Genomic DNA, 21,432 nt, shown 5'->3' with positions numbered 1-21,432 from the left:
TTGAAGAATCAAAGAGGAACAGAACATTTACAGATGAATGCAAACTTCATATTGAAATGAGTATATTCATGAATCAGTTATCATGGCTGGGAACTCTCCTTCATTCCAAGCCTCTCTTTCCCCGCCGATAGACTGTTTTTATTCATTTATTTTTACATTAATAATGTAAAAGTTGTTCGATGTGGTCTACATATTTCTCCTGCTTCACATTTTATCCTCCCAGCAGCCTTGTGGGTACTGTAGGTTAGGCTGTGATGGGTGGTTGGGGGAACAAACATTAGGAGGTTTTAGTAGCCTAAGAAATGTAAAACATGACATAATAATTTTGGGAGCAGGAACAAGGTTCTAAGGATTGTATTCAACTAAGTGTAACTGAAAGAGATCAATGGATGTAAAAAATAAATTTTAAAAAATCATGCACATTGATTTCAGTGAGTGTATACTGTGAATGACTTAGCTGGACACAAATCATACAGCCCATATTGTCTCTGTAGGAATTCATGGAAGTAAAATTCGGTATGGTGATAATACTCTAATTTCTCACCAAATCACCATCATCAAAAGAAGAAAAAACAACATGTTTTATTTCATATCTCAGATTCTAAAGATGCTAGAGACTCTTAAAAAGAAAGAAAGCTGGGAATATGGGGTTTATGGTTCATTGGGGTGGCTGTTCTCTTGCCTCTACACATGGATGCTAGAAAATCTTTTGGTTTTTGTAACGCCATAACATAGATCAAACACAAGGTGGTGGTATTGCACAAGATAAAAGAAGGAAATTGGGGAGCAGCAGTTACTTTCCTCAAGAGCTGAAGCCATTAGACAAAGGAATCAGCACAGGAAAAAGAGCAGATCCCTATTGCAAGCCAGTCTTCAGAAATTCCAGTAGGAATAAGCAGGAATAAGCAGTGTCACATTCAAAAGATAAATACAGTTAAGAAGAAACACGCCTTGGAATAGACATGAGGACAATGCCTTGCATTTCAGGAGGAGAGGCTGGGAGAATGGAATTGCACCTCAAGATCAGGCAAGTTTGGTCTTTTTCCCTGTATCTCTGTGCATGCATAGCAATGTGTGAGTCTTTCCGCTATTCAGTGCCAGAGGAGGAGAAAATTGGGTCTCTGGTAGCGAATGTGCTGAAGGATTTGAGAGTGGATGCAAAGGAGCTGTCTGCTCGGAGAGCCCGGCTGGTTTCTAAGAGCTCCAAGCAGTATTTCCAGCTGGATCCTCATTCTGGGGATGTGACAGTAAAGGATAAAATAGATCGGGAGTCCCTGTGTGGTCAGAATGAACCATGTATTCTACTGTCTGAAATTGTGCTGGAAAAGCCATTGCAGCTACACAGAATTGAAGTTCAGATAGAGGACGTGAATGATAATTCCCCCAAATTCTCTAAAAATCAATTCCTTCTTGAAATATCTGAGCAAATTCCAACAAATACCCGATTTCCTTTGGAGAAAGCTCAAGACCCGGACAAAGGAGAAAATGCTGTTCAGAACTACACCCTTAGTCCTAATGAACATTTTAGGCTGAACGTGAAAAATCACAGTGATGGTAGCAAATACGCAGAACTGGTGTTAGAGAAACCGCTAGACCGTGAGGTGAATCCACACATTTATCTTACTCTGTCAGCTATCGATGGGGGGATCCCAAAAAGAACTGGAACAACACAGCTTCTCATCGATATTCTGGATGCTAATGATAATGTACCTCATTTTCCACAATCTGAGTACAATGTGAAACTAATGGAAAACAGCCCATTGGATACATTGGTCGCAAAAGTGGAAGCCACTGACAGGGATTTTGGTTCCTATGCTCACATCACTTATTCCTTCAGTGAAGTTCCAGAAAATGTGTTGAGATCATTCAAGTTAAACAAACACACTGGGGAACTTACTGTTGTAGGGATGACTGACTATGAAGAAACCAGCAGTTATGAGATGCACATCAAAGCCACAGATGGAGGAGGGCTTTCGGCTTACTGCAAAGTAATTGTGGACATTCAAGATGAGAATGACAATGCCCCAGAGATATCAATCACTTCCATCACCAGTCCATTAACTGAGGACTCTCCCCCAGACACAGTGGTGGCCCTCTTCAGTGTCACAGATGTGGACTCTGGGGACAGTGGCAGAACTGCCTGCACCACTGAAGTCAACCTGCCATTTGTGCTCAAACCCACAGAGAACAACTATTACCAGCTGGTGACCCAACAACCACTGGACAGAGAAAAAGTCAGTGAATATAACATCACCATCACAGCCACAGACAGAGGCTCTCCCAGACTCACTTCCACAAGAATACTTCATGTTGAAGTGTCAGATGTCAATGACAACCCTCCAGTCTTTGAAAAGCCATTCTATCAAATGCAGTTAAGAGAAAACAATATTCCTGGTCTTCTGATCGGTTTCGTCCATGCTGTTGATCTGGACACAGCGCAGAATGCCAAAGTGACCTACTCGCTTTTGCCTGGGAAAGTCAATGATGGCCCCACATCCTCTTACATCTCCATCAACTCTGAAACGGGGAACCTGTATGCCATTCGGTCTCAGGATTATGAGGAAGTACAAGATTTCCAGGTGACGGTGAGGGCTGTGGATTCAGGTTCCCCTCCACTGAGCTCCGAAGTTCCCATCCGCGTTCAGGTCGTGGATGAAAATGACAATGCCCCCTTCATCCTCTACCCTCTCCAGAATGGCACTTCCCCCTCGAATGACCTGGTTCCCCGAGGGGCAGAGACTGGCTACCTGGTCACCAAGGTGGTGGCTGTGGACAGGGATTCTGCGCAGAACTCTTGGCTTTCCTACCAGCTCCTGAAGGCCACAGAGCCGGGTCTCTTCACGGTGGGGGCCCAGAATGGAGAAGTGACCACCCTGAGGCCGGTCAGCAGCCGAGACAGCTTCAAGCAGAATCTGATTGTGGTGGTCCGAGACAACGGCCATCCTCCCCAGTCCACCTCTGCCACACTCAGAATCCTTCTAGTGGACTGCTTCTCTGACCCTTATCTGAAAAGTGTGGCTCTCCCAAAGGAGGAAACGGTGGAGGAGGAAGACCCCAGCCTGACGATGTATCTGATCATCTGCTTGGCTGCCATCTCAAGCATCTTTCTCATTTCCGTAGTGGCGTTTGTTGTAATCAAGTTGCAGAAACGTGAAAAGTTCACAGGAACCTACAACTCTGCAGCCAATTTCCCGGTGGGACCTGATTCCCAGGAGAACTCTGCAGATCCTGGTGCTGGATCTCTATCTCAGGCTTACAACTATGAGGTGTGCTTAGCTGGTGGGTCTCTGAACAGCGAGTTCAGGTTTCTCAGGCCCCTGTTTCCTGTTTTCTCTGTGGAGCCTCCTAACACTCAGCTGAATCCAAGGAGTTCCAATGATTCTGAAGGAGTCCCCAGTCATGCAGGTGAAAGTCAACATATCCTCCAGGTGAGAGTACCATTTGAATGGTTTAATTTCAAATTTCTCTCTCTCTAGTTTGATAATAATGTTTATTAAATCTTCAATTTTACATTTTCAAATAAGCCTTTAAAATATCCCATGACTTCCCTTCTCCTTCCATGATTCACTTTTCATATCCCTGTTTTACTATAAGCATTCAAAAAAAATTCCACTTTTACCTCCATCAAAAATTATTTTCTCTATTGAAATTATCTTAGTGCTGCCAGTGTTTTAAGCTGTATACAGTCATTTTTCATATATTCAGTAAATGTTTCCCACTCTTCTTTAAAAGCATGTTCGTCTTGCTCTCTTATTCTATGTGCTATATCTGAACGTTCTGCATTTTCTGTCAACTTAAGTTGCCAATCCTCTTTAGTTGGGACCTCACTCACTTTCCATTTTGGGGCTAAGAAAGCACAGACCCCAATTGTTGCATACATAAATAACCTTTTCTGACACCTAGGAATTTTAGTTTGGGGTTTTCCCAACAAAAAGGACTCTGGTGTGTGGGGGTTTTTTTTGGAAAGTAGTTTTAAACATTTTTTTCAATTTATTATATATCATTTCCCCATATACTTTTGCCTTTTTACATGTCCACCACATGTGAAAAAAAAGTTCCCTCCGTTTCTTTACACTTCCAACACATATCTAATTCTTATAAATCTTAGCCAACCTACTCTGAGTTAAATACCAACTATTAATGATTTTCAAATTATTATCTTTCCATTAATAACCTCTTCTCTCTCTAGTTTGGTCCCCTTATATCTTTGAGGCACAAGTCTGAATTCAGCTGAGTGCAGGAACTCTGAATGCGCACTTGAAATTCTTCCCATATTTTTCCTGTTCAGTTTACCTGTGTCGTCGTATTCTGATGTTGTTGTTTCTGTCCTTGCATAGAGGGATATAAACTTTCATATTAATATTTTTGTGATTTGATGTGCTATAGAATAACTTCATAACCTCTTTAAACTCTCTGTATGGGGGGGGGGGGGTGTCACACAAAAGCTGAGATGCAGGTTGCTTCCATAATCAGGTCCTCCCATAAAGAAGGCACGTGTTGCGGTGAGACCTGGCAACCAAAGCGTGCATTGTGGGTGGGTATGATTGGTTAGCCACAACACCCAATTGGTAGGTTCCTTGATGCTGGGTTTAATCATGCCAATGGGATGCAGGCTAAATGGATCAAGGGACCTATATATACGTATGCACATGACCCAGAGCTTTCTCTTTTGGTGCGTGCATTCAGAACACCCGCCCACCTCTCCCTACTTTTAGGGCTTTGCGCTTGACTTTGCTATGCCGTTGTGTGTCGTCTGTCGTTGGGACAGGAGCACGGCAGGAATTTTTCCACTTGGCTGATTGGCTGTTGCCATTTGGGTTTCGCCTGCCACTAGTCGAACCAAAGCCTACGCAACCACTCACTTGCTGTAATAAATAAAGTTGTGGCCTAAATTCTGCCAAAAACCAAACCAAAATTTGAGTATTGTCTGAATTTATGTAAGGGGGAGGTTTGAAGGTCTGAACACGCAGTGACCTGTTTATTGATCATTCATTCTTACTACTTAAAAGAAAGAAAGAAAGTTATAAAGGGGGGAGGGGGCAGAACTGAGGAAAAAAGAACACAGCTGTATATAAATTGGTATAGTGTTGTTATCCTAATACTTATGTAGATATTAATAGCCTGCTACATTCTCTGTGTGCAGGCCATATGGCATCAAGCAAAATTTATCATACACTTTCCAAGGTATTTTCCTGTCACTTTTGTTATTGCAAAATGTTTGAGGTGGGAGGGAGGGAGATTGTTCCACAAGAGCACCATATGTGCTATGCATCCTGAATTTCCCAGTATGAAATTGAATCTCATGCACAAGAGTGTAGAACAACCACAGAATGAATGCACTGTTTTGTGATATCTGCACTCATTCAAATGGAAAGGAGGCATCTTCCTCATAATGAAACAGTCTTCTGCTAATAGAGAAACAGTGAATCTGAACCTTTCCTGTTCAGTGTAATGTGCACTGCATTCAGTGTTATTTACTGGATCTTAGTGGCTTTTCTTTGCTCAGCCACACGGTGGTAGTACAGGCAAAGACATGGACTGGAATTCAGAATTTTGTGAAGGAACTCACAGGAAGCCATGAGCAAAAAGGTGGCTGGAACAAAGGACGGGTGACTTTCCTATGCGATAAAGAGATAACATACAGCACAGCAAAGCCATCAACACAGCATCAAATTCATTTCCACAGCAGCAGAGATTATCATTGGATGATTGTCAGAAACTTCATCTTTTGGCCAGAGATTCCTGAGCCATGGGAGACGGCTACAGAAAGGAACAAGGTCTGTATCTTCTTCTTTTCCTTTGTCTTCCTGGAGCACTGAGTATTTCACTTCACTATTCTGTGCCTGAAGAAAAGAAAAGGGGGTCTTTGGTGGCTAATGTGCTGGAGGATTTGAAACTGGGAACAGGGGAGCTTTCTGCTCGCAGAGCCCAGCTGGTTTCTAAGAACAGTAAGCAATATTTTCGTATGGATACCCATTCTGGGAATTTGTTGATAAATGATAAAATAGACCGAGAAACATTATGTGGCCAGACTGATCCGTGCTTATTACAGTCTGAAATTGTCTTGCAAGACCCCTTAAAGATCTTCAGTATTGAAATCAAGATAGAAGATGTGAATGATAATGTCCCTAAATTCTCTAAAAAGGCATTTGACCTGGAAATTCCTGAAAATTTCTCTCCAAGTACTCATTTCCCCTTGGAATCTGCCCGAGATGAGGACCTGGGGATAAATAACATCCAAAACTACACTCTCAGTCCCAATGAACATTTCCAGCTTGATGTTAAAAGTGATGAGGATGGAAACAAGTATGTGGATCTTGTCCTGGAGAAGCCACTGGACAGGGAGAAGGACTCACACTTTGGACTGACTCTCACAGCTGTGGATGGAGGGAAGCCACGGAGAACAGGCACAGTTCAAATAAATATTGTTGTTCTTGACATCAATGACAATTCCCCACAGTTTACTCATTCTCAATATAAAGTAAGGTTAAAGGAAAACAGCCCACGGGGCACTTTGGTCTTCAAATTGGAAGCTACAGATTTGGATTTTGGTTCAAATGCACAGATCATCTACTCATTCTACAGAGTGCCTGAAGAAATATATGATCTGTTCCACCTAAATGAAAACACTGGGGAAATGACTCTTTCTGGTCAGCTTGATTATGAAAAAGAAACCAGCTATGGCATGAGCATCAGAGCAACAGATGGAGGGGGTCTTTTGGGACACTGCAAGGTCCTGGTAGAGATTGAAGACGTGAATGACAATGTCCCTGAAGTGTCCATCATATCCATCACTAGTCCTTTGGCAGAGGATTCTCCCCTGGAGAAACTTGTTGCTCTCTTCACTGTCACAGATCAAGACTCCGGAGACAATGGCAGAACCATGTGCTCTGTGGAGGCAACTCTTCCTTTTATGTTAAAATCCACTATGAATAACTATTACCAGCTTGTGGTCCAAAGTCCCTTGGACAGAGAGAAGGTCGCAGATTATAATATCACCATCACAGTCGTTGACCAGGGCTCCCCCAGGCTCACTTCAGCAAGAGTGATTAATGTTCAGATCTCAGATGTCAATGACAACCCTCCAGTATTTGAAAAGTCTTCATGTGAAATGCAGATACGGGAAAACAATATTCCAGGACTGCTCATTGGCTCAGTCCATGCTGCTGATCTGGACACTGAGAAGAATGCCAAGGTCACCTACTCCCTTTTGCCTGGGAAGGTCACTGATGGCCTTGTGGCCTCTTACATCTCAGTCAACTCTGAAAGCGGAAATCTGTATGCCCTCCGATCTCTGGATTACGAGCAGATCAAAGATTTCAAAGTGACGGTGAGGGCTACAGATGGAGGGTCTCCTCCCCTCAGCTCAGAAGTTACTGTCCGAGTCGTAATCCTAGACGAAAACGACAACGCTCCCTTCTTCCTCTACCCTCTTCAGAACAGCACATCCCCCTGCAATGAGCTGGTCCCCAAGTCGGTGGAGGCCGGCTACCTGGTCACCAAGGTGGTGGCTGTGGATGGAGATTCTGGCCAGAACTCGTGGCTTTCCTATGAGCTGCTGAAGGCCACAGACCCTGGTCTTTTCAGCCTAGGAGCCCAGAATGGGGAAGTGAGAACCAGGAGAGCCCTGACCGAGCGAGACACCAGCAAGCAGAGGCTCCTGATAGTGGTCAGGGACAACGGGCTCCCTCCCCAGAGCAGCACTGCCATGCTCCATGTCCTTCCCGTGGGCGGCTTTTCGGATCCTTATATGAAGGCTGTGGAGGTCAGTAAAGAGGAGCACGAAGAAGATGGGACCTTGACCTTGTATCTGGTGATCTGCCTGGCTGCAGTCTCCTTTGTGTTCCTCGTTTGCATTGTTTCCTTTGCTGCCATCAAGATCTGCAGGAGGGATCCCGGGGAAAGTTTTATCGCTGCCCCTCCTCACTTCCCACCTGCCAGACCCGACATCCCAGAGAACGGTGGCGATTCTCAGAGCGGGTCGCTTTCCAGGAGTTACCACTACGATGTGTGCTTAACCGGTGGGTCCTTGAGCAGCGAATTCAGATTCCTCAGGCCCCTCATTCCTGTTTTTTCTGTGGGGGACCCAAACCTCAATGTGAACCAGACCCCTCCGTCTGCTTCCCAAGATATTCCTAATCTGGTGGAAGAAAAAGAATCAGAGAAAAAGGTGAGGGATAATGCCAGTGAGTTAACTTGTGATTAATAATGCCTTTTGCTTGGTTATTAATAACATCAGATGTTCTTCTTCTGTTGTTCTTAGTTGATAAAATATACAGTGACTAGAGAGATAGGGCTTCAGTTTTTTATTTTATTTCAAATCCATGTCAGAATTGTTTCCTTCTTACTCTACATCCTATTCTTCTTCTGTTCCTTTGTTCCCTTATTGTTGAGTCTTCTCTGTATCAAACATAGCTCGAAATGCTATGTACTAATCACAGTTTCTGCATATACAGCTGTGTGTACTAGAATATACCCCTAAGGTGTCTAAGACAGCTTACAGGCACACAGGGGCCCTTTATGAGACAGACTTCCTGGTAATAGAAATTGTTTATAGGGACTCTTGGTAGTTGCACCCCATTTGCAGAGTGGCCTCCCAAGGGAGAGTTGCCCAGAACCATCTTTCTGGCCTTTTTGGTGCTGGATTAAGAGCTTTTTATTGACCCAGACTTTTAAAACAGTTTTCATTTCAAACAAACTCAGTCTGGACTCTCATTGTGTTCTGTTTTGCCATTTGAACTGCTAATATGTTAAGGGTTAGTTGGCTGAATCACATGGTGTCATTATAATAATTAATTGGGGCAGTGGGATGACAATAAGAATTAGCAGAGTGAACTGCCTTGTACTGATGCAGACCAGTGGTGCTCTATCGCAGTATTGTCTACACTGACTGGCAGCTGCTCCCCAGGATTTCAGACAGGGCTCTCTGCCGACCTACCTAAGGATGCAAGGGATTGAAGCTGGGACTAACTGCAAAGCTGATGGTCTAGCACTGAGCCATGGCTCTTCGATGCGAGGAGCAGGTCCTACAGTGTTTAGTTCGAAAATGGCCTTACAGAAACTTGGAAGTGTAGGAAATAGATGTCTGAGGAAAGTCTATGCTAAATTTGGGATAGGAAGGATAAGAAATTAGCTGTTTGACAAGGAACTTGAACGACGTCTTGACAGGTGCTGTGTGTTTTTCTTCCATAGACTTTGCTGGGACCCACACTCCCCAGAATATTCCTATATTTGTACTGTATCGTGCTTAATAGCAGAGTAACATATTTGTAGTTGTTTTTAAAATGCATTGTTATGGCCAATGTTAGTCAGTGGGATTTCATAAGGGTGTCTCCCACACATGCTCAGTTTGTGCCTGCTGTGAGAAAAAGTAAAGCAGAGGAGGACTGAGGAGAATGTTGGGTGGAGAGAGACTGAATGCTGGTTAAAGAGAGTAAATTGGAAAATTACAGTTAAGCATGTGCGTATGTTAGGAGCAAAAATGAAGGGGGACCAAAGGAGATGAGAAAGATTTATAGGTAAGAGTCATAGCTATGGCACTTTGGTTAAGGATGATTTTGCTGAATCACCTTCCACCATTATGATGAGAAATGGGTGTGGGCAATAAGTTCCATGACTCATCGTTTGGAAATGGTTCAGTGAATTGGCTGGAAACTTGGCAGTGTGTTTTATTTTCCATTTTGCGTTTATACAAGGGAAGGATCTCCAGAAATGGTGGGACAAGCAACAGAGAAAATGGAAAAATAGAAATGGGAAGCCACAGCTAGGAGTGTGGAACATGAAGCCAGAGAATGAATTTCGCATGGGGAAGGGGAGTGAGGTTTTGTGGGGGGCACTAAACTGCTTTACTAATCCATGCAGCATTTTGTTATTGGCTCCTACTTGTATGAACATGGAACCCAATTCAATTAGTAAAAGTGACTCTCACTCTCTAAAGTATACATTGTGACTGGGAATTCTACTTTATTCCAAGCCTCTCTTTACCTCTTAAACAGAAATATTAATATTAATAATAATATTTATGCCCCACCATCCGCCTGCCTTTCCCAAGCCACTCTGGGCGGTTTACAGAATATATTAAAACATAATAAAACATCAAACATTAAAAACTTTCCGAAACAGGGCTGCTTTCAGATGTCTTCTAAAAGCCATGTAGTTCTTTATCTCCTTGACATGTGAAGGGAGGGCATTACACAGGCAGTCTGCCACTGCCAAGAAGACCCTCTGCCTGGTTCCCTGTAACTTCAATTCTCGCAGTGAGGGAACCAGCAGAAGACCATCAGAGGAGGACCTGATTCCCAGGAGAACTCTGCGGATCCTGGTGCTGGATCTCTATCCCAGGCTTACAACTATGAGGTGTGCTTAGCTGGTGGGTCTCTGAACAGCGAGTTCAGGTTTCTCAGGCCCCTGTTTCCTGTTTTCTCTGTGGAGCCTCCTAACACTCAGCTGAATCCAAGGAGTTCCAATGATTCTGAAGGAGTCCCCAGTCATGCAGGTGAAAGTCAACATATCCTCCAGGTGAGAGAACCATTTGAATGGTTTAATTTCAAACATTTCTCCCTCTAGTTTGATAATAATTTTTATTAAATTTTCAATTTTACATTTTCAAATAAGCATTTAAAATATCCCATGACTTCCCTTCTCCTTCCATGATTCATTTTTCATATCCCTATTTTACTATAAGCATTCAATTAAGTTTCCCACTTTTACCTCCATCAAAAATTATTTATCTTAGTGCTGCCAGTGTTTTCAGCTGTATAAAGTCATTTTTCATATATTCAATAAATGTTTTCCACTCTTTTTTAAATGTATGTTCTTATTCTCTGTGTTAAATCTGCACGTTCTGCATATCCTGTCAACTTAAGTTGCTGATCCTCTTTAGTTGGGACCTAGCACATTTTCCATTTTGGGGCTAAAAAAGCACGGACCACAATTGTTGCATACATAAATAACCTTTTCTCACACCCAGGAATTTTAGTTTGGGTTTTTCCCAATGAAAATGACACTGGTGTGTGTGTGTGTTTTAAAGTAGTTTTAAACATTTTTTTCAATTTTCAATTTCCCCATTTACTTTTACCTTTTTACATGTCCACCACATGTGAAAAAAAGTTCCCTTCGTTCTTTACACTTTCAACATGTATCTGATTCTGTTTTATAAATCTTAGCCAACCTACTCTGAGTTAAATACCAACTATTAATGATTTTCAAATAATTTTCTTTCAGTTAATAACCTTTTCTCTCTCTAGTTTGGTCCCCCTATATCTGTGAGGTGCAAGCCTGAATTCAGCTGAGTGCAGGAAATCTGAATGTGAATTTGAAATTCTTCCCATATTTTGCCTGTTCAGTTTCCCTGTGTCGTATTCTGATATTGTTCTTTCTGCCCTTGCATAGAGGGATATAAACTTTCATATTTATAGTTTTGTGGTTTGAATAACTTCATAACCTCTTTAAACTCTCTGTATGGGAGGGGGGTGTCACACAAAAGCTGAGATGCAGGTTGCTTCCATATGACCTGTTTATTGATCATTCATTCTTACTACAAGAAAGAAAGAAAGAAAGAAAGAAAGAAAGAAAGAAAGAAAGAAAGAAAGAAAGAAAGAAAGAAAGAAAGAAAGTTTTAAAGGGGAGGGGGGAGAAGTGAGGAAAAAAGAACACAGCTGTGTATATAAATTGATATCGTGTTATCCTAATACTTATGTAGATATTCATAGCCTGCTACATTCTCTGTGTGAAAGCCATATGGCACTTGAATCAAGCAATAGTAACCCTACATTTTCCAAGGTGTTTTCCTGTCAATTTCTTTATTGCAAAATGTTTGATTGAGGTGGGAAGGAGGGAGATTGTTCCACCAGAGCACCATATGTGCTGTGCAACTTGAATTTCCCAGTATTAGATTGACTCCCATGCACAACAGTGTTCAAGAACTATAGAAAGTAATGCATTGTTTTGTGATATCTGCACTGATTCAAATGGAAAAGAGGCATCTTCCTAGTAATAAAACAGTCTTTTATGAACAAAGAAACAGTGAATCTGAACCTTTCCTGTTCAGTATAATGTGCACTGCATTCAGTGTTATTTACTGGATCTTAGTGGCTTTTCTTTGCTCAGCCACACGGTGGTAGTACAGGCAAAGACATGAACTGGAATTCAGAATTTTGTGAAGGAACTCACAGGAAGCCATGAGCAAAAAGGTGGCTGGAACAAAGGACGGGTGACTTTCCTATGCGATAAAGAGATAACATAAAGCACAGCAAAGCCATCAACACGGCAGCATCAAATTCCTTTCCACAGCAGCAGAGATTATCACTGGAGGACTGTCAGAAACTTCCTCTTTTGGCCAGAGGTTCCTGAGCCATGGGAGACGGCTACAGAAAGGAACAAGGTCTGTATGTTTTGCTGTTCCTTTGTCTTCCTGGAGCACTGAGTATTTCACTTCACTATTCTGTGCCTGAAGAAAAGAAAAGGGGGTCTTTGGTGGCCAATGTGCTGGAGGATTTGAAGCTGGGAAGAGGGGAGCTCTCTGCTCGCAGAGCCCAGCTGGTTTCTAAGAACAGTAAGCAATATTTTCATCTTGATACCCAGACTGGGAATTTGTTGATAAATGATAAAATAGACCGAGAAACATTATGTGGCCAGACTGATCCTTGCTTATTACAGTCTGAAATTGTCTTGCAAAATCCCTTAAAAATCTACAGCATTGAAATCAAGATAGAAGATGTGAATGATAATGTCCCCAAATTCTCTAAAAAGGCATTTGATCTGGAAATTCCTGAAAATGTCTCTCCAAATACACATTTCCCATTGGACTCTGCCCGAGATGAGGACCTGGGGATAAATAACATCCAAAACTACACTCTCAGTCCCAATGAACATTTCCGGCTTGATGTTAAAAGTGAAGAGGATGGAAACAAGTATGTGGATCTTGTCCTGGAGAAGCCATTGGACAGGGAGAAGGACTCACACTTTGGACTGACTCTCACAGCTGTGGATGGAGGGGAGCCACAGAGAATAGGCACAGTTCAAATGAATATTGATGTTCTTGACAATAATGACAATTCCCCACAGTTTACTCATTCAGAATATAAAGTAAGGTTAAAGGAAAACAGCCCACGGGGCACTCTGGTCTCCAAAGTGGGAGCCACAGATTTGGATTTTGGCTCAAATGCACAGATCACCTACTCATTCTACAGAGTGCCTGAACAAATATATGATCTGTTTCACCTAAATGAAATCACGGGGGAAATCACCCTTTCTGCTCAGCTTGATTATGAAAAAGAAACCAGCTATGGCATGAGCATCAGAGCAACAGATGGAGGGGGTCTTTCTGGTCATTGCAAGGTGCTGGTAGAGATTGAGGATGTGAATGACAGTGTCCCTGAAGTGTCCATCATATCCATCACTAGCCCACTGGCAGAGGATTCTCCCCTGGAGACACTTGTTGCTCTCTTCACTGTCACAGATCAAGACTCTGGAGACAATGGCAGAACCATGTGCTCTGTGGAGGCAAACCTTCCTTTTATGTTAAAATCCACTATGAATAACTATTACCAGCTTGTGGTCCAAAGTCCCTTGGACAGAGAGGAGGTCCCGGAATATAATATCACCATCACAGCTGTTGACCAGGGCTCCCCCAGGCTCACTTCAACAAGAGTTATTAACGTTCAGATCTCAGATGTCAATGACAACCCTCCAGTATTTGAAAAGTCTTCATGTGAAATGCAGATACGGGAAAACAATATTCCAGGACTGCTCATTGGCTCAGTCCGTGCTGCTGATCTGGACACTGAGAAGAATGCCAAGGTCACCTACTCCCTTTTGCCTGGGAAGGTCACTGATGGCCTTGTGGCCTCTTACATCTCAGTCAACTCTGAAAGCGGAAATCTGTATGCCCTCCGATCTCTGGATTATGAGCAGATCAAAGATTTCAAGGTGACTGTGAGGGCTACAGATGGAGGGTCTCCTCCCCTCAGCTCAGAAGTTACTGTCCGAGTCGTAATCCTAGACGAAAACGACAACGCTCCCTTCTTCCTCTACCCTCTTCAGAACAGCACATTCCCCTGCAATGAGCTGGTTCCCAAGTCGGTGGAGGCCGGCTACCTGGTCACCAAGGTGGTGGCTGTGGATGGAGATTCTGGCCAGAACTCGTGGCTTTCCTATGAGCTGCTGAAGGCCACAGACCCTGGTCTTTTCAGCCTAGGAGCCCAGAATGGGGAAGTGAGAACCAGGAGAGCCCTGACCGAGCGAGACACCAGCAAGCAGAGGCTCCTGATAGTGGTCAGGGACAACGGGCTCCCTCCCCAGAGCAGCACTGCCATGCTCCATGTCCTTCCCGTGGGTGGCTTTTCGGATCCTTATATGAAGGCTGTGGAGGTCAGTAAAGAGGAGCACGAAGAAGATGGGACCTTGACCTTGTATTTGGTGATCTGCCTGGCTGCAGTCTCCTTTGTGTTCCTCGTTTGCATTGTTTCCTTTGCTGCCATCAAGATCTGCAGGAGGGATCCCAGGGAAAGTTTTATCGCTGCCCCTCCTCACTTCCCACCTGCCAGACCCGACATCCCAGAGAACGGTGGCGATTCTCAGAGCGGGTCTCTTTCCAGGAGTTACCACTACGATGTGTGCTTAACCGGTGGGTCCTTGAGCAGCGAGTTCAGATTCCTCAGGCCCCTCATTCCTGTATTTTCTGTGGGGGACCCAAACCTCAATGTGAACCAGACCCCTCCGTCTGCTTCCCAAGATATTCCTGACCAGGCGGGGAAAACAGAATCAGAGAAAAAGGTGAGGGATTATGCTAGTGAGTTAACTTGTGATTAATAATGCCTTTTGCTTGGTTATTAATAACATCAGGTGTTCTTCTTCAGTTGCTCTTTGTTGATAAGTTATACAGTGACCAGAGAGATAGGGCTTCAGTTTTTAATTTTATTTCCAATCCATGTCAGAATTGTTTCCTTCTTACTCTACATCCTATTCTTCTTCTGTTCCTTTGTTCCCTTATTGTTGAGTCTTCTCTGTATCAAACATAGCTCGAAATGCTATGTACTAATCACAGTTTCTGCATATACAGCTGTGTGTACTAGAATATACCCCTAAGGTGTCTAAGACAGCTTACAGGCACACAGGGGCCCTTTATGAGATGGACTTCCTGGTTATATAAATTGTTTATAGGGACTCTTGGTAGTTGCACCCCATTTGCAGAGTGGCCTCCCAAGGGAGAGTTGCCCAGAACCATCTTTCTGGCCTTTTTGGTGCTGGATTAAGAGCTTTTTATTGAACCAGACTTTTAAAACAGTTTTCATTTCAAACAAACAAAATCTGGACTCTCATTGTGTTCTGTTTTGCCATTTGAACTGCTAATATGTTAAGGGTTAGTTGGCTGGATCACATGGTGTCATTATAATAATTAATTGGGGCAGTGGGATGACAATAAGAATTAGCAGAGTGAACTGCCTTGTACTGATGCCGACCAGTGGTGCTCTATCGCAGTATTGTCTACACTGACTGGCAGCTGCTCCCCAGGATTTCAGACAGGGCTCTCTGCCGACCTACCTAAGGATGCAAGGGATTGAAGCTGGGACTAACTGCAAAGCTGATGGTCTAGCACTGAGCCATGGCTCTTCGATGCGAGGAGCAGGTCCTACAGTGTTTAGTTCGAAAATGGCCTTACAGAAACTTGGAAGTGTAGGAAATAGATGTCTGAGGAAAGTCTATGCTAAATTTGGGATAGGAAGGATAAGAAATGGCTCATATTTAAGAAATTAGCTGTTTGACAAGGAACTTGAATGACGTCTTGACAGGTGCTGTGTGTTTTTCTTCCATAGACTTTGCTGGGACCCACACTCCCCAGAATATTTCTATGTTTGTACTGTATCAAGCTTAATAGCAGAGTAACATATTTGTAGTTGTTATTAAAATGCATTCTTATGGCCAATGCTAGTCAATGGGATTTCATAAGGGTGTCTGCCACACATGCTCAGTTTGTGCCTGCTGTGAGAAAAAGTAAAGCAGAGGAGGACTGAGGAGAATGTTGGGTGGAGAGAGACTGAATGCTGGTTAAAGAGAGTAAATTGGAAAATTACAGTTAAGCATGTGCGTATGTTAGGAGCAAAAATGAACGGGGACCAAAGGAGAAGAGAAAGATTTATACGTAAGGGTCATAGCTCTGGCACTTTGGTTAAGGATGATTTTGCTGAATCACCTTCCACCATTATGATGAGAAATGGGTGTGGGCAATAAGTTCCATGACTCATCGTTTGGAAATGGTTCAATGAATTGGCTGGAAACTTGGCAGTGTGTTTTATTTTCCATTTTGCATTTATACAAGGGAAGGATCTCCAGAAATGGTGGAAGAAGCAACAGAGAAAATGGAAAAAGAGAAATGGGAGCGACAGCCAGGAGCGTGGAAGATAAAGCCAGAGAATGAATTTCGCATGGGGAAGGGGAGTGAGGTTTTGTGGGGGGCACTAAACCGCTTTACTAATCCATGCAGCATTTTGTTATTGGCTCCTACTTGTATGAACATGGAACCCAATTCAATTAGTAAAAGTGACTCTCACTCTCTAAAGTATACATTGTGACTGGGAATTCTACTTCATTCCAAGCCTCTCTTTACCTCTTAAACAGAAATATTAATATTAATAATAATATTTATGCCCCGTCCATCTGTCTGGGTTTCCCAAGCCACTGTGGGCTGCTTACAGAATATATTAAAACATAATCAAACATCAAACATTAAAAAATTCCCGAAACAGGGCTGCTTTCAGATGTCTTCTAAAAGCCATGTAGTTCTTTATCTCCTTGACATGTGAAGGGAGGGCATTACACAGGCAGGGTGCCACTGCCAAGAAGGCCCTCTGCCTGGTTCCCTGTAACTTCAATTCTCGCAGTGAGGGAACCAGCAGAAGACCATCAGAGGAGGAACTCTGGGTCTGGGCTGAGCAATGGGGGAGGAGACGCTCCTTCAAGTATACTGGGCCAAGGCCATTTAAGGCCTTAAAGGTCAGCACCAACACTTTGAATTGTGCTCGGAAACACACTGGGAGCCAGTGAAGATCCTTTAGGACCAGATTTATATGATTCCGGCGGCCACCCCCAGTCACCAGTCTAGCTGCCACATCCTGGATTAGTTGTAGTTTCCAAGATATGATGTATAAATGGTAATGGGGTGGAGACTACACATTGGGAAGCTTGCAGCAGCCTGAAAAAATGTAAACATAATAATTCTGAGAGCAGGATTGAAGTTCCAATGCTTGTATTCAACTACTTCATACTCAGAGTAGACCCGTGGGAATCATTGATTTAAATGAGTGTACTCCAAGTATGACTTAGCTGCATATAAATCCTACAACCCATATATGGTTCCCATTTTAAGGTTTTTCTGATCAGCAGCCAGCAGGCGTGCCAACTCTATAGGGCCGAGGTGTCTTCTGCTCCCTCAAAATCTGTTGACAGGGGGCTAGACCCCCTCAATGTTTAGGCGGCAGAGGAAGTTGAGTGTGGAGCCGAGCATGGCGAGTGTGAGAGAGGTGGAGCTGCCGGCTATTGAAGCTGCACCATGCTGGGCTCCATGCTTCAACTCCTCCTGATGATGCAACGTTGTGCACGAGCTGCGCATATGACATCACACACGAACAATGTGCACTCGTTGCATGATATCACATGTGCTACATGTGTCATGTGCTTGATGTCACACACACGCATCATGCAGTGGTGCCCTTCAGTTTTGGGTGCAAGAAGGCAGGTTGCGCAAGAGCAATGGCCAAGGACACAGGAACAAGAAGGGAGAAAAACTGAAAGAGGAGCAGGGGCAGTTTTAATCAACAGAACAGTTTGAGTAAAGCATGGATTGAGGGACGCTGAAAAATCGTGGTTTTATGCAACAGCAGACATTTGAATAAAGCAGGAATGGGGGGAAACTGAGAGGGGGAGAGTGGTGATTTTAAACAATGGCAGAGGTTTGAGTAGCCTGAGCAGGCGTGACCCTGAAGGTGGGTGAAGTGGTGGTTTGAACCAGGGTTTGACTACAGTGAGAAGGGAGTTGGGAAGGCTCTGTTGTGTTAACTTTTTGCTGTTAGATTCTGTCTTGTCCCCTGCGTTGGTGGCTTCATTATTGGAGAGAAGGTGAAAAAGATGCACAATAGCTGGAAGAAGATGTAGCAAGTTAGTAAGGGAGTGGTTTGTGTGAAGGGGGTGTTGCACAAAAGTAGGGGGGGCATGGATATGGGACGAAGGTAAAAAGTGGATTACAAAGTTGGCTACAAATTGGGACTGCAGAAGAGGAGTGACCCCAGAAATGGAGTTGGAAGGTGAAAGGCCAGCTTAATAGTTGCATTGAGAAGGGGAAGCTCTTGGGGGTTAATGTTGGGGAAATGTAAGGGCATTGGCAAGCAGAATGAGCAAGGAGCACAACCCCTGGTATATAACACAGGTGAAGGGAGTACACATTCTGAAATATCGTAATCTTTCCAGTTGGTTGTGCACGGGATTTTTTCAGGTGAGCAGCGGTAAGTAAAACACTTAAAGAAGGAAATAGGTGACATCTCACAAAAATGGGAAGATATGGGGTCTGTACATTTTGATTCCTATCTCAGGTTCTACAAGTTTTAAAAAGAAAGAAAGCTGGGAATATGGGGTTTATGTTCCATTGGGGTGGCTGTTCTCTTGCCTCTCCACATAGATGCTTATGTTTACCAGCTCTTATTCTGGAAAATCTTTTGGTTTTTGTAACGCCATAACATAGTTCAAACACAAGGTGGTGGTATTGCACAAGATAAAAGAAGGAAATTGGGGAGCAGCAGTTGCTCTAATCAAGAGCTGTAGCCATGATTAGACAAAGGAATCAGCACAGGAAAAACAGCAGATCCCTATTGCAAGCCAGTCTTCAGAAATTCCAGTAGGAATAAGCAGGACACAGTGTCACATTCAGAAGATAAAGACAGTTAAGAAGAGACACGCCTTGGAATAGACAAGAGGACAATGCCTTGCATTTCAGGAGGAGAGGCTGGGAGAATGGAAATGCCCCTCAAGATCAGGCAAGTTTGGTCTTTTTCCCTGTATCTCTGTGCATGCATAGCAATGTGTGAGTCTTTCCGCTATTTAGTGCCAGAGGAGGAGAAAAGGGGGTCTCTGGTGGCAAATGTGCTAAAAGATTTGAGAGTGGATGCAAAGGAGCTGTCTGCTCGGAAAGCCCGGCTGGTTTCTAAGAGCTCCAAGCAGTATTTCCAGCTGGATCCTCATTCTGGGGATGTGACAGTAAAGGATAAAATAGATCGGGAGTCCTTGTGTGGTCAGAATGATCCTTGTCTTCTACTGTCTGAAATTGTGCTGGAAAAGCCATTGCAGCTACACAGAATTGAAGTTCAGATAGAGGACGTGAATGATAATTCCCCCAAATTCTCTAAAAATCAATTCCTTCTTGAAATACCTGAGCAGACTCCTGTGGATATCAGATTTCCTTTGGAGAAAGCTCAAGACTCAGATAAAGGAAAAAATGCTGTTCAGAACTACACCCTTAGTCCTAATGAACATTTTAGGCTGAACGTGAAAAATCACAGTGATGGTAGCAAATATGCAGAACTGGTGTTAGAGAAACCGCTAGACCGTGAGGTGAATCCACACATTTATCTTACTCTCTCAGCTATCGATGGGGGGATCCCAAAAAGAACTGGAACAGCACAGCTTCTCATCGATATTCTGGATGCTAATGATAATGTACCCCAGTTTCCACAATCTGAGTACAAAGTGAAACTAATGGAAAACAGCCCATTGGATACATTGGTCGCAAAAGTGGAAGCCATTGACAGGGATTCTGGTACCAATGCTCACATCACTTATTCCTTCAGTGAAGTTCCAGAAAATGTGTTGAGATCATTCAAGTTAAACAAACACACTGGGGAACTCACTGTTGTAGGGATAACTGACTATGAAGAAACCAGCAGTTATGAGATGCACATCAAAGCCACAGATGGAGGAGGGCTTTCGGCTTACTGCAAAGTCATTGTAGACATTGAAGATGAGAATGACAATGCCCCAGAGATATCAATCACTTCCATCACCAGTCCATTAACTGAGGACTCTACCCCAGAGACAGTGGTGGCCCTCTTCAGTGTCACAGACGTGGACTTTGGGGACAGTGGCAGAACTGCCTGCACCACTGAAGTCAACCTGCCGTTTGTGCTCAAACCAACGGAGAACAACTATTACCAGCTGGTAACCCAACAACCACTGGACAGAGAAAAAGTCAGTGAATATAACATCACCATCACAGCCACTGACAGGGGCTCTCCCAGACTCACTTCCACAAGAATACTTCATGTTCATATTTCAGATGTCAATGACAACCCTCCAGTCTTTGAAAAGCCATTCTATGAAATGCAGTTAAGAGAAAACAATATTCCTGGTCTTCTGATCAATTCGGTCCATGCTGTTGATCTGGACACAGCGCAGAATGCCAAAGTGACCTACTCGCTTTTGCCTGGGAAGGTCAATGATGGCCCCACATCCTCTTACATCTCCATCAACTCTGAAACGGGGAACCTGTATGCCATCCGGTCTCTGGATTATGAGGAAGTAGAAGATTTCCAGGTGACGGTGAGGGCTGTGGATTCAGGTTCCCCTCCACTGAGCTCCGAAGTTCCCATTCGCGTTCAGGTCGTGGATGAAAATGACAATGCCCCCTTCATCCTCTACCCTCTCCAGAATGGCACTTCCCCCTCGAATGACCTGGTTCCCCGAGGGGCAGAGACTGGCTACCTGGTCACCAAGGTGGTGGCTGTGGACAGGGATTCTGCGCAGAACTCTTGGCTTTCCTACCAGCTCCTGAAGGCCACAGAGCCGGGTCTGTTCACGGTGGGGGCCCAGAATGGAGAAGTGACCACCCTGAGGCCGGTCAGCAACCGAGACAGCTTCAAGCAGAATCTGATTGTGGCGGTCCGAGACAACGGCCATCCTCCCCAGTCCACCTCTGCCACGCTCAGAATCCTTCTAGTGGACGGCTTCTCTGACCCTTATCTGAAAAGTGTGGCTCTCCCAAAGGAGGAAACGGTGGAGGAGGAAGACCCCAGCCTGACGATGTATTTGATCATCTGCTTGGCTGCCATCTCAAGCATCTTTCTCATTTCCGTGGTGGCGTTTGTTGTAATCAAGTTGCAGAAACGTGAAAAGTTCACAGGAACCTACAACTCTGCAGCCAATTTCCCGGTGGGACCTGATTCCCAGGAGAACTGTGCGGATTCTGGTGCTGGATCTCTTTCTCAGGCTTACAACTATGAGGTGTGCTTAGCTGGTGGGTCTCTGAACAGCGAATTCCGGTTTCTCAGGCCCCTGTTTCCTGTTTTCTCTGTGGAGCCTCCTAACACTCAGGTGAATCCAAGGAGTTCCAATGATTCTGAAGGAGTCCCCAGTCATGCAGGTGAAAGTCAACATATCCTCCAGGTGAGA

The 21,432-nt window shown here is 43.9% G+C and overlaps 2 protein-coding genes across 6 annotated transcripts in view; both read left to right on the top strand.

The window, feature by feature from the left end:
• Positions 1–21,432, top strand: part of LOC114601134 (protocadherin beta-16-like) — an 88,737-nt gene that overhangs the window by 42,298 nt on the left and 25,007 nt on the right. Inside the window, exon 1 of one of the 5 annotated variants that reach the window (XM_077933500.1) lies at positions 5,750–8,170. The exons of 2 other annotated variants lie outside the window; for them this stretch is intronic. In XM_077933500.1, the coding sequence (XP_077789626.1) occupies positions 5,750–8,170 (2,421 nt within the window). 2 more of the 5 variants (XR_013394065.1, XM_028738198.2) reach the window with 2 other exon arrangements.
• LOC144328760 (protocadherin beta-16-like) overlaps positions 246–21,432 on the top strand; it is a 44,013-nt gene continuing 22,826 nt past the window's right edge. The window contains exon 1 of the mRNA XM_077933506.1: positions 246–5,777. Within this exon, the coding sequence (XP_077789632.1) occupies positions 963–3,476 (2,514 nt within the window). The 5' untranslated portion in view covers positions 246–962 and the 3' untranslated portion in view covers positions 3,477–5,777. The remainder of the gene's footprint in view (positions 5,778–21,432) is intronic.

This window comes from Podarcis muralis, chromosome 8, assembly GCF_964188315.1.
Source record: "Podarcis muralis chromosome 8, rPodMur119.hap1.1, whole genome shotgun sequence".
NCBI lineage: Eukaryota > Metazoa > Chordata > Lepidosauria > Squamata > Lacertidae > Podarcis > Podarcis muralis.
This window is presented reverse-complemented; position numbering and strand designations above follow the sequence as displayed.